This window comes from Leptodactylus fuscus, chromosome 1, assembly GCF_031893055.1.
Source record: "Leptodactylus fuscus isolate aLepFus1 chromosome 1, aLepFus1.hap2, whole genome shotgun sequence".
NCBI classification, from domain to species: Eukaryota; Metazoa; Chordata; class Amphibia; order Anura; family Leptodactylidae; genus Leptodactylus; species Leptodactylus fuscus.
In genome coordinates this window covers 324,349,908-324,377,442 of record NC_134265.1, presented here as the reverse complement: position 1 = coordinate 324,377,442, position 27,535 = coordinate 324,349,908, and the positions used below count along the sequence as shown (strand labels likewise).

General features: G+C 45.2%; 1 protein-coding gene across 1 annotated transcript; it reads right to left on the bottom strand.

The window, feature by feature from the left end:
* Positions 1-4,600: 4,600 nt before the first annotated feature.
* Positions 4,601-14,091, bottom strand: TMEM128 (transmembrane protein 128). The gene is made up of 5 exons (XM_075266241.1): positions 13,985-14,091; positions 11,700-11,835; positions 10,054-10,215; positions 9,859-9,968; positions 4,601-5,870 (listed from the first exon to the last, which is right to left on the bottom strand). The coding sequence occupies exons 1-4, from the start codon at positions 14,082-14,084 to the stop codon at positions 9,869-9,871; spliced, it is 498 nt and encodes a 165-aa protein (XP_075122342.1). The 5' UTR covers positions 14,085-14,091; the 3' UTR covers positions 4,601-5,870; positions 9,859-9,868.
* Between the last annotated feature and the right edge of the window lie 13,444 nt (positions 14,092-27,535).

The window sequence follows — 27,535 nt, the reverse complement described above, 5'->3', positions numbered from 1 at the left end:
CTAAAGATCCATTGAGTCTCTTTTTGGAGAATCCACCTGTCCCAGTCTCCTCGTCTAATAGATCTGGGTACCCTCTCGATTCCTTGGAATTTGATTGCAAACGGATCGCCCGCATGGTGTAGCCATATGTGGTTTGCTACCGGGGTGTCTCTCCTGTGAACTATATCTCCTATGTGGTCCAGGATCCTCCTCCTGAACTCCTGCTTGGTCTTTCCAACATAGTTGACCAAGCAAGAGCAGGTCGTGGCATAGATTATCCCCTCGCTTTTACAGTTAATGAATTGTCGTGTCCTGAAGCTCCTCCCTACTCCATACGCCATCACCTCCGTACCCTTTTTGATATAAGCACATGCTCTACACGAGCCACACTTATACGTCCCTGTAGTTCTCATTGCATCCAACCAGGTGCTCTCAGGGGATGAAGGGGCAAGATGACTCCTTGTTACGATGTCAGATAGGTTTCTACCTCTCCTATACGTTATTGAGGGGCGCGTTGTTAAACAATCCTGTATATCATTATCCTGTTTTAGTATTCCCCAATAGTTGTCAAAGATCCTAGATATCTCTTTCGCATGTTGGTTGTATGTTCCAATCATACGTATTGTCTTAGATGTTTGTTCTCTAACTCTTGGAACAAGTAAGGATTCTCTTGGGGTAGCTCTCGCATCCTCCCGTGCTTTATCCAGGATGCTCCTCGGGTATCCCCTGGCCAGGAACCTATCTAACAGGGATTGACTTTGTTTCTCGTATTCCATTAATGAGGAACAATTCCTCCTGACGCGGAGGAATTGTCCCCTTGGAATTCCCCGCTTCAATGGCAGGGGATGATGGCTATCCCATGCCAATACTGAGTTGGTCGCTGTATGTTTCCGAAACAAAGTGGTTTCCAATGTGCCCTCATCCGTGATCAAGATGGTGATATCAAGAAATGGTATCTGTTTTTTGTCAATAGTGGAGGTGAAGCGTAGGTTCAAGTCGTTCAAGTTAAGCCGTTCCACAAACTCCTTAAATTGTTCAAAACTCCCAGTCCACACTATCATGATGTCATCTATATAACGCAGCCACAGCTGCACATGCTCCGTCCATTTTTCAAGATCCTCCCCAAACACAACAGTTTGTTCCCAAATACCTAAATATAGGTTGGCATAAGTTGGTGCGGCGGGGCACCCCATTGCGGTGCCCCGCCGCTGATGGTATACTCTGCCATCAAATAGAAACACGTTGTGTGTGAGTGTGAATTCCAAAAGCTTGATGATAAAGCTGTTGTGGTCCCTAAAGCGGTTCCCCCGGGTCCCGAGGAAGCGCCCCACAGCCCCACACCCCTTGTCATGGGGGATGGAGCTGTAGAGCGCCTCCACATCAAGGGATGCCAGGGCCGCCCCTGATGGTATGTGGACGCCCTCTATGCGACGGAGGACGTCCATGGTGTCCCGGACATAGGACGGGAGCGCAAGGACAAAGGGACGTAATACTTTGTCCAGGTATTCACTAATTCCCTGCGTCAACCCGCCTATGCCCGAGACTATGGGGCGGCCCTTCAGGGGGGGATACCCCTTGTGTATCTTTGGTAGGGTGTAAAATGTCGGGACCCGGGGGTATGTCGGGGACATGTACATCCATTCTGCGTGTGTGATGTGACCTTGTGCCTTAGCTTCGTCCAATATTTCCCTCAACTGGCTGCAGAAAAGTTCTGTGGGGTCAGATGGGAGGACCTGGTAACCCGATGTATCCGATAATAAGTCATTACACATCTCGATATATTGTTTACGGTCCAGGATTACCAGGTTCCCCCCTTTGTCGGAGGCCTTAATGATGACTGATTCATCACTTTCCAAGGCCTGCAGAGCCTTTCTCTCGTTATAATTTAGGTTATCACGCTCGAAGCCTAGGTTTTGTGACAGTTCATCTAACCCATTTAAAACCAATTTTTCAAAAGCATCAATTAGCTTGGTTTCACACGGTGGAGGGTTAGTTTTGTTTTTCATTCTGAGGTCTGTACACTGTAGCGATTCCATGTACCCCTCATTTTCCCGTTCCAGGCTTTCTAAGGCCCTAATCCCTGGAAGGTCCGTTGTCTCCACCGCTAGTTCCCGTGCCTGCAGACGCTCAGTCAAGGTCATGTATTTGGACCATCTTAGCTTCCTGGTAAATAGGATGGTATCTTTTACCCACTCGAAATGATTATATCTCGAGGTGGGTACAAATGACAGTCCCTTAGCTAACACCCTATTTTCACTCTCTGACAATGTGCGACTGGAAAGGTTCACAATTCTAAGCCTATCGTCCGTGTTTAAGTCTATGTTGGGGCCTGGGTTTCCATTTGTTGCCCCCTGTAAAAAAGCCCCGGCACCAGGAGAAGGTGTTACACATTGATGTCAAGTTGCATGAAGGCGCTGTATGTCTAACGTGACTGCTGGCCGATGCCAGAAATAATATGAAAAGGGGGGGGGGGATAATAGCTTTTGTTTTGGTGTGTGTTTGGTACAGTTAATGCTTCTAAAAATAAAATGCATACACAATGAAGAATAAAGTCTTCTGAAGGGGTTAAACAAAGGCTGAAAGGGTTTGGAAAGCAAATATAAATCTTTATTGAAATAAGTAACAATGTTGTATTCCATACATTGTCTGTACATGCATTGTTATACCCGTATTATTATTATCACACCCTCATGGGAAGACGTAAAATGTATTAAAATAATCAACCAAATAATATTTTCATTACTTGGGGAATTTCAGTAGGATTATCCTTGGCAGGTGGACATAGAAATGAATAAAGACAAAGAATTGAAACCTCTGGTGCAAGTTCTGTTCACTGTAGATTTTTATCATTTTATCCTATTCTATATAATCCCTTTTACATTGTTTGCTTGTCAAAAGAGAGTCTAAGAGGGAGATTTATAAATCTGTCTAAATGGCCTAAAGGAACCAATAACAGGGGAGCTTTCATTCCGCACCCTGCTCTTAAAGGGGCTCTATCAGCAAAATTATGCTAATAGAGCCCCACATACAGTGGGGCAAAAAAGTATTTAGTCAGTCACCAATAGTGCAAGTTCCACCACTTAAAAAGATGAGAGGCATCTGTAATTTACATCATAGGTAGACCTTAACTATGAGAGACAAAATGAGAAAACAAATCCAGAAAATCACATTGTCTGATTTTGTAAGAATTTATTTTCAAATTATGGTGGAAAATAAGTATTTGGTCACCTACAAGCAATCAAGATTTCTGGCTCTCACAGTCCTGTAACTTCTTCTTTAAGAGTCTCCTCTTTCCTCCACTCATTACCTGTAGTAATGGCACCGGTTTAAACTTGTTATCAGTATAAAAAGACACCTGTGCACACCCTCAAACAGTCAGACTCCAAACTCCACTATGGTGAAGACCAAAGAGCTGTCAAAGGACACCAGAAACAAAATTGTAGCCCTGCACCAGGCTGGGAAGACTGAATCTGCAATAGGCAACCAGCTTGGATTGAAGAAATTAACTGTCGGAGCAATAATTAGAAAATGGAAGACATACAAGACCACTAATAATCTCCCTCGATCTGGGGCTCCACGCAAAATCTCACCCCGTGGGGTCAAAATGATCACAAGAACGGTGAGCAAAAATCCCAGAACCACACGGGGGGACCTAGTGAATGACCTGCAGAGAGCTGGGACCAATGTAACAAAGCCTACCATCAGTAACACACTACGCCGCTAGGGACTCAGATCCTGCAGTGCCAGACGTGTCCCACTGCTTAAGCCAGTACATGTCCCGGCCCGTCTGAAGTTTGATAGAGAGCATTTGGATGATCCAGAAGAGTATTGAGAGAATGTCCTATGGTCTGATGAAACCAAACTGGAACTGTTTGGTAGAAACACAACTTTTTGTGTTTGGAGGAAAAAGAATACTGAGTTGCATCCATCAAACACCATACCTACTGTAAAGCATGGGGGTGGAAACATCATGCTTTGGGGCTGTTTCTCTGCAAAGGGGCCAGGACGACTGATCCGGGTACATGAAAGAATGAATGGGGCCATGTATTGTGAGATTTTGAGTGCAAACTTTCTTCCATCAGCAAGGGCATTGAAGATGAAACGTGGCTGGGTCTTTCAACATGACAATGATCCAAAGCACACCGCCAGGGCAACGAAGGAGTGGCTTTGTAAGAAGCATTTCAAGGTCCTGGAGTGGCCTAGCCAGTCTCCAGATCTCAACCCTATAGAAAACCTTTGGAGGGAGTTGAAAGTCCGTGTTGCCAAGCGACAGCCCCAAAACATCACTGCTCTAGAGGAGATCTGCATGGAGGAATGGGCCAACATACCAACAACAGTGTGTGCCAACCTTGTGAAGACTTACAGAAAACGTTTGACCTCTGTCATTGCCAACAAAGGATATATAACAAAGTATTGAGATGAAATTTTGTTACTGACCAAATACTTATTTTCCACCATAATTTGAAAAAAAATTCTTACAAAATCAGATAATGTGATTTTCTGGATTTGTTTTCTCATTTTGTCTCTCATAGTTGAGGTCTACCTATGATGTAAATTACAGACGCCTCTCATCTTTTTAAGTGGTAGAACTTGCACTATTGGTGACTGACTAAATACTTTTTTGCCCCACATATGCGTGAATAGGCCATTCAGGCATTGCTAACGTTATATTAAACTACCCCCCCCATTTTAAGATAATACCCTAGAAAAGAATATGGTAATCATACCGTATCGCTACACGCTATTATAATCTATGGTGTCCGCGGGATTCCTAAGGTAAGCGCTTTTTTATGCGGATTAGGTTTCCATTCGGGGGATCCCCAAGTGGACCCCACAAACAGAAACCCATGCGCAGATGTGAAGCGGGCCTTAGTGACATTGCGTCCACTGGTCACTTGGCCATGCTGCAGCTCAGTACTATTCATAACGAATGGGGCTAAGCTGCAATACCAAGCACTGAGCTCTATATCTGGTACGTAGTGAAGAAGCCACAGCAATCAATATCACAGCCCCGGACAACACCTTTAACAATAACATTTGTAAAGGGATTGTCCTGGGTTTACATTTTAATTACCTAAATGGGTAGGGGGTGTACATGCTGTATACCACAACATGGTGATGGAAGCAGATGTCTCTGGTCCTTGTATAGGGGTCAGGAACCTGTATTGCAAATCAGCTCCCACTGACAACAATGGGAATGGCACCTCCACCACTATACAGGGCACGGTGTCAACTACTTCCAGCCCTGTGTTGTGTATACTAGAGATGTCGAATGCAGCCGATCTGTGTAGAGGCTTGCTACAGATAGGCCATAAAAACAGAATATGGATGATGATCTAAACTGCTTTCTGCATCTTTACATGACATGGAAGAGCAAAAAAAGCTACAGGGTGACCGGAAACATCAAAAAGTCCATCCTCTGCCCTGAATCGTATCAGGTGATGTGTAAAAATCTTGACCAATCTGCATCCGATCAATAAATGCCCAGACCAGGGATCTCTCAGGTTAACTTATAACATTGCCCTATATGACTAACCCAACCATGAATGACAAGTCATTCAGAAAAGTCCATTTACAAGCTCTTACCTATGGCCATCTTAGGGCACATTCAGAACTCGCTGGTTTAGTAAGTCAGCAATATTAAGGAAACTGTGGCTATAGACAGAGCTCGGTATTCTGGTGATTGATAGCAATTTTATCTTCAATTATTTTCAAGTTAGCAAATTTTAGTAATAGCAATAGGATATATAATGTTCATAGGAAATATTTTTTCAATGGGAAGAATGTTCTCCAGATGACTGTAGCTGCCGGCAGCTCTTCAAGGACATCTCCATACGGTTCAGCTGCTGATTCTACGGTCCGTCAGAGTCTACTGCACGTCTAGTAGAGATCTACAAGGAAAAGGAAACAGGTACTGACACAGTATCACCTATCCACAGTATCTGATCGGTATCGGTACAGTGCGCGACTATCTTCAACACTCCCAATGATGAATAGGACGACAGAATACATGCTCAACCGCTGCTCCATTCACACAGAGAAATCAGGGGGTCAGTGGGGGTCCCAGCAAGAAGACCTTTATCATTTATCATATATTGACTGCCCTCAGTGAACCTTACACTAAATGCTACAACAGCTGATCAATCCCCTGTCAGTCTAATACCTATAGAAACTCAGGCGTTTTCCCTATAATTGTAATGGAAGCAGAAAGCCCGCAGAGGAAATTTCTGTGGACTTTCTGTGCAAAGCGCTACGGAAAAAAACGCAATGTATTGCCGCTGCGTCCAAGTATTATTAAACGGATGTTCAGGGTTTAAAACACATATTCTTGTCAGTGACATATGCAAATGAGGTTGACCTTTTGCATTGGAATTCCAAGACCACTATGACATCACCAGAACATGATGACATCACAATGATAGCAGGAGTATAAATAGACCTGACACTACAGGAGCTGCTCAGAGGATGGTGACAGATGAAGATGTCCATGCTGAGGAGAGTGGAAGATTTAGCCCAGTACTATAGGGGCGTCTATGCTGGGGAGAATTTTGGATTCACTGTAGATAAATCTAACCTTCCTCTATTATCAAATAACACAGCGCCCCCCAGGGTTCCCCTTTTGTATGTACACATAGCCTGAGTATCTGTGGGTCTTATCCTACTAATATTATAAGTGTGAAAGTTTGTGAGTTTGGATGTTTGTTCCTCAATCACGCTAAAACGCCTAGACGGATTTGCGTGCAATTTTCCACAAACATAGTTTTCCCTTAGGATTGAGTCACAGGCTACTTTTGGTGCCACTAAACAACATGGCTTCCTAGCAGGAGACTCACAAAAGCAGGACTCCTAGCCCCAGCTATAGACTCACACACACTGCCTGGCATTTCCTGCCTCAACCTGCCTGCACACTCCTTACTGTCACCTCAGGAGTAGCCCTCAATCTACTCACTCACATAACACATCACATTGTCTGTATCACTACATACACAACACATCACATTGTCTGTATCACTACATACACAACACATCACATTGTCTGTATCACTACATACACAATATAACACATCACATTGTCTGTATTACTACATACACAATACAACACATCACATTGTCTGTATCACTACATACACAATACAACACATCACATTGTCTGTATCACTACATACACAATACAACACATCACATTGTCTGTATCACTACATACACAATACAACACATCACATTGTCTGTATCACTACATACACAATACAACACATCACATTGTCTGTATCACTACATACACAATACAACACATCACATTGTCTGTATTACTACATACACAATACAACACATCACATTGTCTGTATTACTACATACACAATATAACACATCACATTGTCTGTATTACTACATACACAATACAACACATCACATTGTCTGTATTACTACATACACAATATAACACATCACATTGTCTGTATCACTACATGCACAATACAACACATCACATCACATTTGCTAGCCCACCAAACTTTTTAAAGCACTTTTACAGTTTCACACGTCTGTGTCCGCCCAATTCTCAAATCACCGCAGACGAAGTCGCGGGTAAAAGCTAGTTTATTATAATAGTAATGCTTAACTATGGATGAAATCACACACACAGTTTTTGGTGCAATTGTTTGAGCCAAAACCGGTATAGAGCTGAAATAGACATGTCCATCCTTTATCTGTCCCCTTCTTCCATTTGGATCCACTCCTGGCTTTGACTCAAAAATCTACAATGAAATCTGCTCCAAATCTGCATGTGTGATTGTAGCGCATAGTGGTAATTGTGAATAGCCCTCAATACCCCTCTGGAGCCTTACTCCTCCAAAGGCCGCCACATCTACTTGTCATCATCACAGGCTGTTGCAACACCAGAGCCAAATGCTGTGGCGGACCTGATGGAAGAAGTCTCCCTGCTTGTCAGGAGCATGGAGATCCTGACCAACAAATTAGAACACTTGCAGGCCAGGCCTCAATCCAAGAGCGCACCGCCATCTCCTGCCAAGTCCCTGACAGAACTTTCCAGGGGGACTGCCCGCAGACGACTGCCATTTTCTTTGTCTGAACTAGTCAAGCTATGCAGCCCAGGGGTCCTTGTCACTGACATCTCTCATGAGGAGGTCTCTCCCATGGTCTTGGGCATGAACATCCTGAAGGGCTGTTACAGAGAAATGCTGTGGCTTTGGTGTCCTCTGTGGCTCCAGAAGACATCATTGAGTTTTCTACCCCCTTTGCATGTCGGTCTTCACAGAAAGTCACCTCCAAATGAGAGAAAAATACTGACAGAGCCTGGCGGGAGGACTTGCACATTGGAACCTCAGACACTCCAGCTGACCAGATTGAAGGAGATCTTGCTGTGATGAAGAAATGCCAGTCAGCCTTCAGTTAGCATCCACTGGACTTCAGGCACACCACATTCATTGAGCATACCTTCCCTCCTGGCTCATATCCTCCTATCAAGGAGAGGTACAGACCTATGGCACCGGCTAACTACTGGAGGACATTAAACTAGGGGCAGCTGGAGGGGAACACTAAACAAACTGCGGATGCACCGGGAGAGACTTTATACTGTGGGCTCAATTTGAGAAGAACATTATAATGTGGGGGCAAAAAATATCAGGCTTATTGTGTGGGGAGCACAAATAGAAATGGATCAGAAGGGACGGAGTCAATTTGGAAGTGGGAGGAGCTAAATTTGCAGTGGCGTGCTATGTACACTGCATATTTTGTCCCTCTTTCTGTCCTTTGAAAGTTGGAAGTATGTATTTGGCCATTTCCTGTATATGTACTGTCAGGGTCTGGGGTTGCTAGGTGGGGTGGCATAGACACAAAAGTCCCATTTCTTTAGTCCAAAACAAAGGTAGAGTTTATTTTCATTCAAAAAAGTAGTGCAGCAACAAAAAGAAACAATACAAAAATAAATCCCTGCCCGGCTAGGCTCTAACTAAACATAGAATAGATTACCTCACCTAGAATAACAGAAATCAAAAAGCCAGTAGAATCATTCAGGACACAGATCCAAAAATATGACCTCTTTCTTTGGCTCTCCAGCCAAGCTCTGCCAAAAGTCTGCTGCTGGAGCTGGTTTTTTAAACCTCCTTGAAGAGGAGACTCTCTGCAGCTGAGACGCTGCCGGAACATCCCCAAAGTGTGGACTGGAGGGGGGTGGAATGACAGGTCCCACTACCAACCTACCTGCCATTCCTAAAAATCCAGCCCAGTAACTGGAACTCTGAAATAACCCTCAGTAGACAATAGTTATCTGCTGAGAAATGTTTTCTGGAGTTTTCTCATGTCATCCACCTTAGTAGCCTGGGTGAGATGTACACCCCCTCCATTACCTGGCCAGCCATCGGCTTACAGTACCTACACTACTTATGGAGGTGTGTAAATGAATCGCCCGGCAGTGTGAGTTAACATTGTAGCCAGATCACACATACGATATATATACGTGCCATTATGGATGGTTATATATGTATACAGTATATATATATATATATATATGTCTTTGCATGCGCATGCATCTGTGCGTATTTATATATATGTCTGTCTATAGTTTAATACACAATTTTCATCTGTTCTGTTTAAATCTTCCCCTTTTTCATGTATTTTTGCTACTTGCACAATACTTAAGACATATGTATATAAGACATACCTAAAGTATTTTTTTGATATAGTCAAAACTTGAGCCAAGAAAAGCTCCCCGCTGGTTTTTGTTTTCTGTGCTGCAGCAATGACTCGCCTGACTAACCATGTAACCGTGGGGGCCGGCAATCGTCTGCAGTGGCAGCAGAGACTGAGGCGGAGCACCAAAGCCATAGGGCAGGAGCAGCAGGGATTTATAATTTGTCTTACCTCCTTGTCCTCAACCCAGCAGCGACACCAACATTACAAATCCCATGAACTGAGTAAATAATATAACCGGAGTGAAAAAAGACCACACTGGCCATAAGGAAACATTGAAGCTGAAAAGAAGTAAAAACAGACATTAAACTACTTACACAGTACACTGATAACTAATACCAGAAGAATATGACAAGTGTTACTCACCAGACTGCTGTGACTAGAAACGTGACAATAGCCACGGGTACAAGGCCTGGGTACTTCGCATCATAATCACAAATCCCGCAATGCCACTCCAGATAAACTATGCAATAAAGAGCTATGGACAGACTGACAACTAGGGACACAGCACCGACGAGGAGCCAGACACTGCAGACACAAATGCAAAGTCATCAGCCACGACACCCATAGAATATCTATATAATTACCGGTACAATTACACAGAAGTGAATGGCATGAAAATCATGACATCACATGTACACTATAAAACAAAGGGTTTTCGATGTAAACAGTGCAGAGGTTGTACAAGCACCACAGACCCTTCAGACAGCCGATCGATAGGGTCTCAGGTGTCGTACCCCCCCCCCATTGGTCTGAAGATAGGTCATCAATAAAAATAAGTTACACAATTGCAATCCAAGATTTAGTTATAAACAGTGCTCATATTAGGACATTCTCTGATGTCACAGTCAAACATTATATTCATGTTCAAGGCGTTGTCCAGACAAAAAATGGACAACTCTTAACATTTAAATGAGACGGGGGCAGTGAAAACAAAATAAATAAATAAATATATATATATATATATATATATATATACTCACTTGTCCTCGTTGCTCCAGTGTCCTCCCACACATCCCAGCTCTTCTGCTCCAGTGGCTTCTCTTGGAGTTGTGCTGAAGCCGCTGATTGGCCTCATCGGTCACGTGACTGCTGAGGCCAATCAGCAAAGGACCTGAATGTCGCAAACTGTGACAACACTGATCCTCTTCCGGAGATCTGCTGAGGCCACTGATGGACTTCAGCGGTTACATGACCCCTGGGTCCAATCAGCGGCTTTAGCACAACTCCAGAAAAGACCAGCCGGAGCCGAATGGGAAATATATAGAACGTTCTTATACTTCTCCCTTCTGCTCAAACCACTTTTGGCTTTGGCTCAAAAACTGCAGCAAAATCTGCAACAAAAACGTTGCATTTCCACAGGTATAATCGACATGCTGCCATTGCCAAAACCGTGCCAGTTTTAGAAATCGCAGCGTGCCCACTGCCCTTTTTTTTCTGCGAGGTACGGATGGGATTCACTAGAATCCCATCCATCTTGCAGTGACTGTAAAACTTGTTGAAACACTATGTGGGGCCTCGGCCTAACGGGATTTCCAGGCTAAATAATTGATGATCTAATAATTGGTCACAAATTAAAGTACGGCAGAGGTCGGACACCCGGCGGTTCTGTTGTTTGAAAGAAATTATGTTACATGGCCTGAGAAGCAGAAGCGGCATTCAGGGGGCGCCGTGGCCACTTCAAATAGCTGATAAAAGTAAGGCCCCTTTCCCACGGGGTAACGACCCGCTCATTCTGAAGCGTAAACATGTGTCAGAGTGAGCGCTTCAAAACAGATCCCACTGACTTCAATGGGTGCCGTCTTACGCGCGCTACACATTGAAATCAATGGGAGGCTTTTTAACCAATTGATTTCAAAGTGTAGCGTGCGTAAGCCGGCACCCATTGAAGTCAATGGGATCTGTTTTGTAGCGCTCACTCTGACACGTGTTTATGTGTAAGAATGAGTGGCGCGTTACTCCGTGGGAACGGAGCCTAAGAGAAATAAATCTACGGGCTCTGAATGTCATACCAGCCTTCGTGGAGATTAGATTGAAGAACTTGAAAGAAATCAATATAATAAGTCAGTGAGATGGCAGCCAAAATCCAAAACACAGAATGGGCATTGAGTCTGGGCAGAGGCTTCTCCTGCTTCTTCTTCTCATCGTCTGTAAGTGGAAAAAAAAAACAGAAGTGTCACTCAAGACAATATCTCATCACCTCAACACCAACATTTCAGGGTAAGGACACATATAGCAAACTGCAGCACAAAAAGACAATGTTTTTATTTTTTTCCTGGAGTGTTCTTCATTGTGTTTTTACTTCATTTTTCCTTCCCTTATTAAATTTATAGAGAAAACACTCGCTTTTCCACAGCTAATATTGACATGCCAATCATAGGATCAATATAAGACTAGTGGGGGCTCTGACTGACTGCCAGCAACCCATTAATCAGCCAATTTCATGGATCACAGTACATTGTGCGCCCTTCAACGTATCCAGACATAGCTACAGATCTGGTAGTGCACCAGCAACACACTCGAAGTGAGCTGCAATACCATGTACAGCCACTATAACATGTAAACATCAAAGAGGAAGCAGCACTCACCAGAGCACCAGCAGTCAGATCTCCCAATGGTCTAACATTGATAACTTACTGTAAAGAGGTTATACAAGGACTAATAAAAGTTACCAGTGCATTCCCTACACCAGTTAGGCCTTATTACTAATTTATACCCCGGTCCCATGGCACACTCACATTACCTGTGCAGAGGGCAGCTGGGGAGACAGAACTGCTCCACCAACCATCATCAACTCCCCTCTACCCGGGCTGCAGATCCATTGAATAGAGACAGATACCTAACCAGGAGTCAGAGCATCAGTAGAGGAACGAGATCTCCGGCCTCCCCAACTGCTCTCCGTAACAAGGCTCTGGGGGACCAAGGTGTATTGGTAATAAAGCTTCTCCAGTGCAAACTCCCAGAAGACCCCTTTAATAATACCAAGCTATTTAGTCACTGCAGAACTTCAGGCTCCCTTTATTAAGGATTCTCTATCAAGATAGGTTGACGTGTGCAGTACAAGTATATCATGTCTGCAAATCCTAACCCTACTGGAGCCTAAACAAAGATCAGAGATTCCAGAATAATCTTATGTTAGTCACTGACTTTATTTCGTCATCATTCATGGGGAGCTTGTGCAGCAAATGTGAACACACATACCTGCAGTGTAAAGCATGGGGAAAGGAAAGATCCCCAGTGTGAGCTTCTGATAAGAGAGGTGATGGATATCAGACTAGATTACAATGAATTCAGGCCCAGTTCAGATCCACATCAAAATTGTGGAGAGAAAAGTCCTGCGAGCATCACTTTTCTCTGCATTTTATGTGCGGAAACCACAAGAACCACATTATAGTCTATGGGGTCTGTGGATTTACTTAGGTAACCGCTTTTTTTGTGTGGCTAGGTTACCATTCAGAGGGTCCCCAAGTGGACTCCCCGTACAGAGACCCATGCGCAGATGTGAACCTCATGTGGCCTCATGCTGTTTTTTGACAATTCTTTCATCTGTCGCTCATGATTTCAATAGGGGGGCAGTGACCGACATTATTTTCTTTAACAAAATTTTAAAAAACTAGTGCTATAAAGTTTCATACTGGCGGTTTCTGCCTTTTCGGTGTTTTTTCCCATCAGGTGTCCCCTCTGCATTCACTCCAATGAAAAAGCGTAAAGGAAACTTTCATCCATTGTGTTTTTTACTTTTCCTTCCATTACAAAAGTAAACATATATGACGGCCAATGACATCCATTGTGTTCTATACATTACTATGACAGATGACAGCCATGGACATTAATAACGGAAGTGTGAACACGGCCTAACGGAGCCGAGTATGTCTGTGACTTCAGGCGCACCAAGGGAATGACTACAAGAAGAAGGTCAGGCCTGCGACACTTCTACCAAAGGATTACTGGCTGAATGTCATCTGTTACAATAGTCTGCCTGTGTGTATATATATATATATATATATATATACACACACACATACTGTATATATACACACATAATATATATATATATATATATATATATATATATATATATAAATATATATAAAACATATAACATATTATACTATAAGGGGAAGGCTCAATGTCTCCTGTGGGACTAGAGAGCTCAGAATAACTTCTTCTAGTCCTGGCAAAGATAAATACTACATGTAAGTGTATGAGGAACTACAAGTCCCAGCATGCCTAGCCTGAGGTGCCCGCAGAGCATGCTGGGATATGAACGCTGCAGGTAATAGCGCCTCGTACACACCGCTGTCCGCCCCTCCATCCTCCCTCAGTAAGGCCTCCGCCTGAAGCTGGAAGCGCTGTCTTAGCCCCTGTAACTCTCGGTCTTCCAACAGCGCCGCCATCTTTGAGTGTCACTTGAACGGAAATGACGAGAAAATGAAACTAGCGGCTCTGTCGTTGCCCTGGTAACGGTATGGGGCGGCGCTTACATTCTATAGTGACGTCACTAGCGGTGACAGGTTAGGGTGTGATAGACTGCTAGTGCTTTGTGTGTAGTGTTGTCTCGGTCTTGGACATGGCAGTCTTCTAAAGCCACTACATTCATGTCTTTAGTTGACAACTCTTGGACAGATCCTCTAAGATATTGATGTGGTGCTAAAGTCCTCCTCCATGAATACAGGCCGCACATGGAAAGGGATGAATAGGATATACAGTAGTTATATTAGCTAAGCTGGACCCCTGGTGGCCGCAGACGCACCCCTGTGTCCATATGATACAGTGGGAGCAATGGAGGTAACCAAGTGCTGTACGTTGGTTATCTTTGACACCCTCATTGAAATTAGTGGGGTAGGGGGTGTCTGCGTACGCCGGGCATTTGGCTGCTTTTGCTGCACCTGGGGGTAAAACAACCCCTTTTCTCATGTTTTTGGCATCCAAATAAAGACAGGGCATGCCCCCATAAACAGTAGGAAACAGAGAGAGCCCACATAGACAGTGTAGGTAGATAGCGCCCCCATAAACAATACGAAACAGAGAGAGCCCACATATGCAGGTAGATAGCGCCCCCATAAACAATACGAAACAGAGAGAGCCCACATATGCAGGTAGATAGCGCCCCCATAAACAGTAGGAAACAGAGACGGCCCACATAGTGCAAGTAGATAGCGCCCCCATAAACAATACGAAACAGAGAGAGCCCACATATGCAGGTAGATAGCGCCCCCATAAACAATACGAAACAGAGAGAGCCCACATATGCAGGTAGATAGCGCCCCCATAAACAGTAGGAAACAGAGAGAGCCCACATATGCAGGTAGATAGCGCCCCCATAAACAGTAGGAAACAGAGACAGCCCACATATGCAGGTAGATAGCGCCCCCATAAACAGTACGAAACAGAGAGAGCCCACATATGCAGGTAGATAGCGCCCCCATAAACAGTAAGAAACAGAGACGGCCCACATAGTGCAAGTAGATAGCGCCCCCATAAACAATACGAAACAGAGAGAGCCCACATATGCAGGTAGATAGCGCCCCCATAAACAGAAGGAAACAGAGAGAGCCCACAATGACAGTGCAGGTAGATAGCGCCCCCATAAACAGTAGGAAACAGAGAGAGCCCACAATGACAGTGCAGGTAGATAGCGCCCCCATAAACAGTACGAAACAGAGAGAGCCCACATAGTGCAGGTAGATAGCGCCCCCATAAACAGTACGAAACAGAGAGAGCCCACATAGACAGTGTAGGTAGATAGCGCCCCCATAAACAGTACGAAACAGAGAGAGCCCACATAGACAGTGCAGCTAGATAGCGCCCCCATAAACAGTACGAAACAGAGACGGCCCACAATGACAGTGCAGGTAGATAGCGCCCCCATAAACAGTACGAAACAGAGAGAGCCCACATAGACAGTGTACGTAGATAGCGCCCCCATAAACAGTACGAAACAGAGAGAGCCCACATAGACAGTGTAGGTAGATAGCGCCCCCATAAATAGTACGAAACAGAGACAGCCCACATAGACAGTGCAAGTAGATAGCGCCGCTATAAATAGTACAAAACAGAGAGAGCCCACATAGACAGTGCAGGTAGATAGCGCCGCTATAAACTGCATGACAGAGAGAGTCCATATAAACAGTGCAGGTAGATAGCGCCCTCATAAACCGTACGAAACAGAGAGAGCCCACATAGACAGTGTAGGTAGATAGCGCCCCCATAAATAGTACGAAACAGAGACAGCCCACATAGACAGTGCAGGTAGATAGTGCCCCTATAAATAGTACGAAACAGAGAGAGCCCACATAGACAGTGTAGGTAGATAGTGCCCCCATAAACAGTACGAAACAGAGACGGCCCACAATGACAGTGCAGGTAGATAGCGCCCCCATAAACAGTACGAAACAGAGAGAGCCCACATAGTGCAGGTAGATAGCGCCCCCATAAATAGTACGAAACAGAGAGAGCCCACATAGACAGTGTAGGTAGATAGCGCCCCCATAAATAGTATGAAACAGAGACAGCCCACATAGACAGTGCAGGTAGATAGTGCCCCTATAAATAGTACGAAACAGAGAGAGCCCACATAGACAGTGTAGGTAGATAGTGCCCCCATAAACAGTACGAAACAGAGACGGCCCACAATGACAGTGCAGGTAGATAGCGCCCCCATAAACAGTACGAAACAGAGAGAGCCCACATAGTGCAGGTAGATAGCGCCCCCATAAACAGTACGAAACAGAGAGAGCCCACATAGACAGTGCAGGTAGATAGCGCCCCCATACACAGTACGAAACAGAGACGGCCCACAATGACAGTGCAGGTAGATAGCGCCCCCATAAACAGTACGAAACAGAAAGAGCCCACATAGACAGTGTACGTAGATAGCGCCCCCATAAACAGTACGAAACAGAGAGAGCCCACATAGACAGTGTAGGTAGATAGCGCCCCCATAAATAGTACGAAACAGAGAGAGCCCACATAGACAGTGTAGGTAGATAGCGCCCCCATAAATAGTACGAAACAGAGACAGCCCACATAGACAGTGTAGGTAGATAGCGCCCCCATAAACAGTACGAAAAAGAAAGCCCACATAGACAGTGCAAGTAGATAGCGCCGCTATAAATAGTACGAAACAGAGAGAGCCCACACAGACAGTGCAGGTAGATAGCGCCCCCATAAACAGTAGGAAACAGAGACGGCCCACATAGTGCAAGTAGATAGCGCCCCCATAAACAGTAGGAAACAGAGAGAGCCCACATAGACAGTGCAGGTAGATAGCGCCCCTATAAACAGTATGAAACAGAGACGGCCCACAATGACAGTGCAGGTAGATAGCGCCCCCATAAACAGTACGAAACAGAGAGAGCCCACATAGACAGTGCAGGTAGATAGCGCCCCCATAAACAGTATGAAACAGAGATGGCCCACAATGACAGTGCAGGTAGATAGCGCCCCCATAAACAGTACGAAACAGAGAGAGCCCACATAGACAGTGTAGGTAGATAGCGCCCCCATAAACAGTACGAAACAGAGAGAGCCCACATAGACAGTGTAGGTAGATAGCGCCCCCATAAACAGTACGAAACAGAGAGAGCCCACATAGACAGTGTAGGTAGATAGCGCCCCCATAAATAGTACGAAGCAGAGAGAGCCCACATAGACAGTGCAGGTAGATAGCGCCGCTATAAACTGCATGACAGAGAGAGTCCATATAAACAGTGCAGGTAGATAGCGCCCTCATAAACCGTACGAAACAGAGAGAGCCCACATAGACAGTGTAGGTAGATAACGCCCCCATAAATAGTACGAAACAGAGACAGCCCACAATGACAGTGCAGGTAGATAGCGCCCCCATAAACAGTACGAAACAGAGAGAGCCCACATAGTGCAGGTAGATAGCGCCCCCATAAACAGTACGAAACAGAGACAGCCCACATAGACAGTGTAGGTAGATAGCGCCCCCATAAACAGTACGAAACAGAGAGAGCCCACATAGACAGTGTAGGTAGATAGCGCCCCCATAAACAGTACGAAACAGAGAGAGCCCACATAGACAGTGTAGGTAGATAGTGCCCCCATAAATAGTACGAAAAAGAAAGCCCACATAGACAGTGCAAGTAGATAGCGCCGCTATAAATAGTACGAAACAGAGAGAGCCCACATAGACAGTGCAGGTAGATAGCGCCCCCATAAACAGTAGGAAACAGAGACGGCCCACATAGTGCAGGTAGATAGCGCCCCCATAAACAATACGAAACAGAGAGAGCCCACATATGCAGGTAGATAGCGCCCCCATAAACAGTAGGAAACAGAGACGGCCCACAATGACAGTGCAGGTAGATAGCGCCCCCATAAACAGTACGAAACAGAGAGAGCCCACATAGACAGTGCAGGTAGATAGCGCCCCCATAAACAGTACAAAACAGAGACGGCCCACAATGACAGTGCAGGTAGATAGCGCCCCCATAAACAGTACGAAATAGAGAGAGCCCACATAGACAGTGCAGGTAGATAGCGCCCCCATAAACAGTACAAAACAGAGACGGCCCACAATGACAGTGCAGGTAGATAGCGCCCCCATAAACAGTACGAAACAGAGAGAGCCCACATAGACAGTGTAGGTAGATAGCGCCCCCATAAACAGTACGAAACAGAGAGAGCCCACATAGACAGTGTAGGTAGATAGCGCCCCCATAAACAGTACGAAACAGAGAGAGCCCACATAGACAGTGTAGGTAGATAGCGCCCCCATAAATAGTACGAAACAGAGAGAGCCCACATAGACAGTGTAGGTAGATAGCGCCCCCATAAACAGTACAAAACAGAGAAAGCCCACATAGACAGTGTAGGTAGACAGCGCCCCCATAAACAGTACGAAACAGAAAGAGCCCACATAGACAGTGTAGGTAGATAGCGCCCCCATAAATAGTATGAAACAGAGACAGCCCACATAGACAGTACGAAATAAACAGTACGAAACAGAGAGAGCCCACATAGACAGTGTAGGTAGATAGCGCCCCCATAAATAGTATGAAACAGAGACAGCCCACATAAACTGCATGACAGAGAGAGTCCATATAAACAGTGCAGGTAGATAGCGCCCTCATAAACCGTACGAAACAGAGACAGCCCACATAGACAGTGCAGGTAGATAGCGCCCCTATAAACGGTGCATGACAGAGAGATCCCATATAGACAGTGCAGGTAGATAGCGCCCCCATAAACAGTACGAAACAGAGACAGCCCACATAGACAGTGTAGGTAGATAGCGCCCCCATAAACAGTACAAAACAGAGAAAGCCCACATAGACAGTGCAGGTAGATAGCGCCCCCATAAACAGTACGAAACAGAGAGAGCCCACATAGACAGTGCAGGTAGATAGCGCCCCTATAAACAGTACGAAACAGAGAGAGCCCACATAGACAGTGTACGTAGATAGCGCCCCCATAAACAGTACGAAACAGAAAGCCCACATACACAGTGCAGGTAGATAGCGCCCCTATAAACGGTCCATGACAGAGAGATCCCATATAGACAGTGCAAGTAGATAGCGCCCCTGTAAAGCATTGCAGATCTGGGGAGATTTACAATACATAGCCTGCTAACATGTCCTCCTAACCTGTTAGAAGACCTTTCAATACCAAATAGTAGTCGGTACAGTATATAGTCATAGAAAGGAGACTGGAGAAAAATTGCAGAAGACTGGCAAACTATCACAGTACTCCTGTCTGCTTAGTGTAGATTTTACTCTCTTCCCAACTCTGATGTCACTAGATACTGGAATCACTTTTCATTGTGTACATCAGATATCTGACTATTATTTTGAGACAGTATAGAGGTATATTACCATACATAAAGCTGAGCTGCTGTATCTAGGCTTGTCATTGTAGAGATATACAACCATGCATAGATCTAAGCCAGTCATTGTAGGGGGATAAGATAAGATAATCCTTTAATAGTCCCACAATGGGGAAATTTCAGCATGTTACAGCAGCATAGCAATACAGATACAGGATAATACACAGATACACAGTAATATATTACAGACGTAGACACACATATGCTGAGAAGAGAAGATATACTAGGAGTCCATAGCAGCTAAGGAACAGAAGAAGAAAGAAGGAAGACTTCATAATCATAAGTTTTCTCTTCACTTGGTCTGATGTAGATTATACAGCCTGGTCGCGGTTGGAAGGAAGGACTTGCGATAGCGCTCCTTCTCACACTTGGGGTGGAGCAGACGGTCACTTATAGTGCTGCCAAGTGCCATCAAGGTCTCATATATGGGGTGGGATTTATTCTTCCGCATGGAGCTGACCACGGACAGTATCCTTCTGTCACCCACCACCTGTACTGGGTCCAGGGGGCTCCCCAGGACAGAGCTGGCTCTTCTGATCAGCCTGTCAAGTCTATTTCTGTCCCTGGTTGATATACTGCTCCCCCAGCAGGCCACACCGAAAAAGATGGCTGAAGCAACCACAGAGTTGAAGAAGGCCCTAAGAAGTGGCCCCTGGACTCCGAAGGCCCTCAGCCTCCTGAGCAGGTGGAGTCTGCTGTGGGCCTTTCTGCGCATCGCCTCCAGGTGATCAGCCCAGTCTAGTTTATTGTTGAGGAGCACGCCCAGATACTTATAGGTCCTAACTATCTCAATACATGTTCCTTGGATCTCCACCGGGGTCGGAGCACCTCTCCGTTTGCTAAAGTCCACCACCATCTCCTTGGTCTTCCCAGCATTAATCCTGAGCTGGTTCTGCTGGCACCATTCAACAAAGTCCCGGTTTAAGTCTCTGTATTCCCTATCGTCGCCATCAGTGATGAGGCCTACTATAGCAGAGTCATCGGAGTACTTCTGTAAGTAACAGCTGGAGGAATTGTGCCTAAAGTCAGCAGTGTACAGTGTGAAGAGAAATGGGGCAAGAACTGTACCTTGTGGTGCCCCCGTACTACAGATCACAGTGTCAGACACACAGTCCTGGGCTCTCACATACTGAGGGCAGTTTGTCAGGTAGTCTAGGATCCAGTTGGACAGGTGATGGTCCACTCCACCAAGGTTCAGCTTTTCCCTCAGTAGCCCTGGCTGAATGGTGTTGAACGCACTGGAAAAATCAAAGAACATTATTCTCACAGTGTTCCCGGGTTTCTCCAGGTTAGAGAGAGCTCTATGAAGAAGGTGGATGATGGCGTCATCTACCTCAATGCCCGGCCGATAGGCAAACTGGAGGAGGTCCAGAGCGGAGCTCACTAGGGGGCGTAGGTGTGTCAGGACCAGTCTCTCTAGGACCTTCATCAGGTGGGATGTCAGTGCTACAGGTCGGTGGTCATTGTAGCCCATCGGGTTGGGTTTCTTTGGTACTGGTACCACACAGGATGTTTTCCACAGTTGAGATACCACTCCCAGCTTTAGTCTCATATTGTACATGTGCGTAATAACGCCACACAACTGGTCTCCGCACATTTTAAGAACCCTTGCGCTTAAACCATCGGGTCCTCCAGTCTTGTCTGCTTTAATCCTCTTGATTTCCCTACACACCTGAGACTCCTTGAGGATCAGATAGTCAGATTGCAATTGATTGCAGGTCGGTGGGGGTTGGGTCTTGGTGTATGAGGGGAGGGGGGTTGACTGACATTCTGGTGAAGGAAGAGTTGGCTTGGAGTCAAATCTATTGAAGAATAGATTAAGCTCGTTAAGCCACTTCCTGTCACCTTCTATCTAGTGACCAGCCTTTTGTTTATGTCCAGATATCACCTTCAGACTATCCCACACCTTCAAGACTCTACCCTCCCCCATCTGTAGTTCTATCTTCTGCCTGTAGTTGGCTTTCCCCTCTCTGATCAGTTGTCTCAGCTGTTTTTGCACCTCCCCCAGGCCATTTTTGTCACCAGACCTAAAGATTCTCTTTTTCTGCTTGAGAAGAGTTTTAATCTCAGAGTTGATCCATGGTTTGTTATTAGAGAAACACCTCACCTTTCAAGTTGATACCGTGCTGTCTACACAGAAATTAATGTCGTTCGTTATGCAGTGTATGAGTCCCTCAATGTCTCCTGGAAATGACTCTTGAAACAATTCCCATAATGTTATATTAAAACAGTCCTTCAGAGTCTCGACACTTTCCTCTGACCAAATTTTCACTGTACGGGTAATCGCCGCTTCTCTTCGCACCAGTGGCCTAGGGCGGTAGGGCAGATGAGTTATATGCATCCCTTAGGGTGCAATCACACGATATAACGTGCAGCGTCATCTGGCACGTATACGGCGTATCAGAGTGTGCGCGCCGTAAAAGCTCCCATTCATTTCAATGGGAGTTAGGATCGTATACACTGCGTTATTTTGCGGCCGTGATTTTGCGGCTGCAAAATAACGTGGCGTATACGATCCTAACTCCTATTAAAATGAATGGGAGCTTTTACGGCGCGCAAACTCTGACACGCCACATATGTGCCAGATCACGCTGCACGTTACATTGTGTGAATGCACCCTTACATTGGCAAAGAGCAAGTCCAGCGTTTTGTTGTCTCTTGTGTGGCAGGTTACGTACTGTGTGAACCATACACAGAGCTCAGCGCTGTATCTAAGCCTATCATTATAACGCCCACATGGTCTGTGATGGTATATAATCATGTTTATAGCGCCATAGACAAGAATGGATAGGACACTGACAAAGCACATGATTGTGCGCATGGAGCCTAAGCCTGTCATTATAGAGATATAGTACAGTACACAGAGCTGAGTGCTGTATCTAAGCCTACCATTATAGCATTATGCTAACATACATACAGTTGATCCCCTGTATCTAATTATAGAGATATACTACCATACACAGAGCAGAGCCATGGTACATACAACAGACCTGCTGAGCTAAGCCTGGCAGTAATCTGGCTACAAGTTCTGCATAAATGGGTCAGTAATACTGCTGTAAGGTACTGATGGCCTCTAGCTGTCAGGCATGAGAACAAGTTGCGCCGGGGGCCCCTGCTGTATTTTTGCAGTAAGACCTGTGATTATTTAGCTACGGCCCTAGTAGACTAGGATCAGCATGAGCATTGGCCAATCTGTGACTCTTTAGCTAGCTGCAATGCCCTCGATATTCAGACAATTTTCTATCATAGCAAGTTATGACTACACTGACTGGCAAAAAGAATAAAGCACCAACATAGCAATGATGGATTGCTGCAAAACTCAGTGTGTGGTTATATCTGAGGCAGATATGTAAGACTGTGGGTCTTGTCACAAGAGGGCATAAAAGGGCTTCCCTGCTATCCTATACAAGGGTTTTCAGTAGTTCCTTTTGGGTAGTGTACCCTTTGGTGAGAGTTCATTGGCTTATAGACATTGTTGTATCTCATGACAGGGCTTCCATCGGGCATTTTTCAACAGGATAATGCTTGCCCACACACATCATGGGTTTCCCAGGAATGTCTCCGCCAAATTACATCATATCTTTGACTTGCCCGGTTGCCAGATTTCTTGTCAATGGAGTATATATGGGATGCCAGCTTCAGCAGTCTACACTTGTGCAGCATTTACATTCCCAGCTGCAACATCTGTGGGTAAATGTGCCACAGACACCATATGAAACCCGTATACCTCCATGCCAAATCGTATCTCATCTTGTATCTAGGCTAGAGCTGGTCCAACGGGGTTCAATTGTACAGTGTTCCCAAAAAATTCTTGTTTTGTCTGCACGTTATGGGGACATGGTTTTACTGTTATGGCTGATCAATATATATACTTGATTGTTATTTCTGCAATGAATGAGTAATTTCCCATATAGCTACGCTGTTGAGAAATCGTTTTTCTTTCCAGGAACATCATTGTGCGATGGGTTTCCTCAGCCACAATGTAACAGTATCTTGCCATTGAGAGAAAACAATGTGGCGGATTCCGTTGCCTTGAGAAAGAAAGAGAAAGATCATTTACAGACAACAAAGAGGCACGCAAAGGCCAAGCAGCGCATGAATGCAGGTACACGGGGTGCAGATTGAGAACTGACTTTTCCTGACTCTTACACTGGTGGTAAAGGCAGCCATAATAGAAGCAATGCCATAGAGAGATCTAGAAGTTGATGGTTGGTTTAGTCTGTCTTCTTGCTGTACACACCTGCTTATTGTATAAGTTATTTTATACATCTATTTTATATCCCTTTGAGAATAAAAAAACAAAGGTGCCCACGAGTCAGCCATAACATTCAACCAACCTGTCTAATATTGTGAAGGTTGACCTTGTGCCACCAATATAGCTCTAACCAGTCAAGGAATGGACTTCACCAAACCTCCAGCATCAAAGGGATTGTCCAACAGAATACCTTCGAGAACCTATCTTTAGGTTCAAGTCATTGAGACTTAACTTCCATAGTCACTACACGTAGCTTTGGTAGTTTTGGAACTTCACTAATCCTGGGTACACAATGGCCACTGCAAATAACTGATCAGTTGGGAAGTCCAGAGTCAGTCCTCCGCTAAACTTCTATAGATGACCTACCCTACAGATAGGTCATCAATAGCATATTACTGGACAACCCTTGTAACTTTCCAGCAAGAGCAGTGTGGTAGTGTCTTACCCAAGCACAGTGAGCATAGAGTAGTCTGAAAAGTTGGTGGCCATTTTACAGATATGAAGAAGAGACTGGGAATTGGAGGAACCACACCAGAAAAGTGAAAACGGAGGACACCAGGTATGTCACTTATACATTATACATATTTTAATTCATTTGTATTTTTATTGGAAAATCAACAATAAAACCATATTGATATACAATTTATATAACTAGAAGGAATCATACAAATTCAGTAGGAAAGTAGTACTGTCCATTAATCCAGGTGATAAGAAGTCAAGGCGGACAGGACATCAAAATACACTGAAAATTTACAAAAATATACATATAAAAACTCTTGATCGCTCAACTATCATTATACATATTTTTGCTATTTTTTGTTGTGAACTGGAGGTTCCTTTCAAGTTTGTTTGTTGAAACCAATATGTCTTATAGATGCAGGGGACTCCTCTTGGACCCATTCCAATCTCAAGAATGGGGTTCTTATAGTGGCACCCATGAATGTAGTGGTAGTCGCCACATATGGTTCTATTCACTAAAGGGATTGTCCAGAATTTGAAGGTATTTGATAATGATGATATCAGTACCAGATCAATTGGGGTCTGACACTCAGATCCTGTCCTGATCATTTGTTTTAGCAGCCGGAAGTCATAATAGATATATTGCTGGGGAGAGCCGTGGTCCTATTCAAGTTAATGGGTGCTGGACTGCAGTTCCAGGCACCATCTCTAAAGTGCCACGCTGCCCGCTTCTATCCAGTCTAAAACACTGATGGGTGAGAACACAGGTGCTCACATTTTTTCAGCATGCGAGCTACTTATAAAATGACCAAGTCAAAAGTCTACTACCCACTACGGGTGCGGTCTGCTGTGTGGGTGGGGCCTGGGCCGCAGCATTGTCAGCCCCGCCTAGTTTCTGTGTCAGACTGGAGGACGGGGAGCGCGTCATCCCCCGGAGCTGCTGCTGCTTCTGTCCCATGTGTCTCGGCGGCGGAGCGGAGAGAAGATGTCTGCGCTCTCGGCCTGGTTCTGGAATGAACGCTTCTGGCTGCCACACAACGTCACCTGGGCAGACTTGGCGGACACGGAGAGCGGGAGGGGGTGTACATCTCGCCAAGACTACTCAGGCGGGTGAGATGAGAAAAGTGCAGGAGTGTTTGTTCTCAGCAGACAGCTTTCGTCTGCTGAGCATTTTGGTAAGTGCTAAGTATTGGGCTGGATTTTTGGGAATGACAGGTAGGTTTGGTAGTGGGACCTGTTATTCCACCCCCTCCAGTCCACACTTTGGGGATGTTCCGGCAGCGACTCAGCTGAAGAGAGTCTCCTCATCAAGGAGGCTTAAGAAGTTACTCCAGCAGCAACACTTTGGGCAGAGCTTGGCTGGAGAGCAAACAGAGAGGTCATATTTTTGGAGCTGTGTCCTGAATGATTCTACTGGCTTTTTGGATTTCTGTTATTCTAGGTGAGGTTACCTATTCTATGTTTAGTTAGAGCCTAGCCGAGCAGGTATTTATTTTTGTATTGTTTCCTTTTGTTGCTGCACTACCTTTTTGAGTGAAAATAAACTCTACCTTTGTTTTGGGCTAAAAGAAACTGGACTTGTGTGTCTATGCCACCCCACCTATCAACCCCAGACCCTGACACAGTCTAAGGCTGAGTTCACACGTAGTAAAGTGGAGCGTGATCTGGCACGTATACGGCGTGTCAGAGTTTGTGCGCTCAAAAAAATCCCATTGATTTCAATTGGAGTTATGAGCGTATACGCCGCGTAATTTTGCGCCTGTAATTTTGCGGCCGCAAAATTACCCGGCATATACGCTCATAACTCCCACTGAAATCAATGGGATTGTTTTGAGCGCGCAAACCCTGACACGCCGTATACGTGCCAGATGGCGCGCCAGTTTCCTCCGTGTGAACTCAGCCTTATAGTGAGGTTGTCTGATAAGCTGACATCTATTTTTTTTTATGTCACGCGATCGACCCATACTACCTTTGCAATCGACCAGTAGTGTCACCTTAGTCATAGCTTTTAGCTTTTATGTGTTTGTGTTTTCCTGATACAAATATCTTTTACAATTAAAAACATTTTTGTAACAATAAATTTAGATTTAAAATCAAAAGAATTTTTTGTGTTATTTATACATTGATACTTAGTTGGTGTTTTGTGTCACCTTAGTCAAACAGTGTTTTCCGCTAATGCATCAATGCCTCTTTTGCTGATATATCACCTATTTTATCAATATTCAGATTAGCTCTTTGGAGCAATAAGGCTAAGTTCACACGCAATTCCACGTGTTCATATTCCAGTGGAGTGCACGGCATCCCGTCGCGTCTTTCTGATCCGGAATAGGCCCAAGTGAATGGGCCTAGTCCAGAGCGTGCTGCCACGAGGCGGACGCCGCAGCTGAATCATGCTGCTAGCGGAAAAAAGAACTCAAGGGGTCTCCATAGTCCACCATTGTGAGGGGGTGGATTAGGACATGGATTCCATAATCCGCCCCTTCTGTGCCCGTGTGAACGAGCCCTAAGGGTGTTGCAATTCAGTTAATAGACTGGCTTCTGGCGACAGACTCCCCTTAAAGAAGACCTTTCATGTCCTTAGGCACAGGCAGTTCTATATACCGCTAGAAAGCCGACAGTGCGCTGAATTCAGCGCACTGTCAGCCTTCCTGCTATGTGCCCTGGGGTTGGAGAGATTGGTGCCGTTACCGATCTCTGCCCACTGTTTGAAGGGCGTTCCTGACACTCTAGCTGGGCTGTGAGGAACGCCACCTCCTGACAGTACTCGTCCATAGCCCTGTGCTATCAGAGGGGGCGTTCCTTAACGCCCAGCCATGACGCTAAGCTGTGAAGAAGGCCCCCTTTACAGGGCTATGGACAGTACTGTCAGGAGGGGCGTTCCTCATAGCCCAGCTAGACTGTCAGGAATGCCCTTCTGACAGGGGGCAGAGATCACCGCCTCTTGATAAATCTCCTGGTCCTGCATAGTCAGGCCGTCTGGTAGGATTGGCATACGATACGCCAGGCTTAATAAATTTGCCCGCGTGAATCCAGACCAGAACCCTTTAGATGTAAACTTCAGACCCCTGTTTTCAGACTCCCAATTTACAGAGACCAGACCTCACCCCCGTACGTATCTCAGACCATGTCTCCTTGTTTTCAAAGCCGAGACCAGACCTCAAACTACCCTTTTACAGACCCCAGACCACACTCAGTGTCTCAGTTTCCTCTGTTCCAGATTGCCACTGTAGACTGATGCTGGAGACAATCACAGCATGGGAGAAGGGGAATATTTTGGGCAC

Excerpts from the sequence above, each read along its gene's own strand:
- TMEM128 (XM_075266241.1), bottom strand. The coding sequence starts at position 14,084 with ATGGCGGCGCTGTTGGAAGACCGAGAGTTACAGGGGCTAAGACAGCGC. Across the intron at positions 11,836-13,984 it reads GGATGGAGGGGCGGACAGCG|ACGATGAGAAGAAGAAGCAG; the intron begins GTGTGTACGAGG and ends TTCCACTTACAG. Across the intron at positions 9,969-10,053 it reads TTTCTAGTCACAGCAGTCTG|CTTCAATGTTTCCTTATGGC; the intron begins GTGAGTAACACT and ends ACTTCTTTTCAG.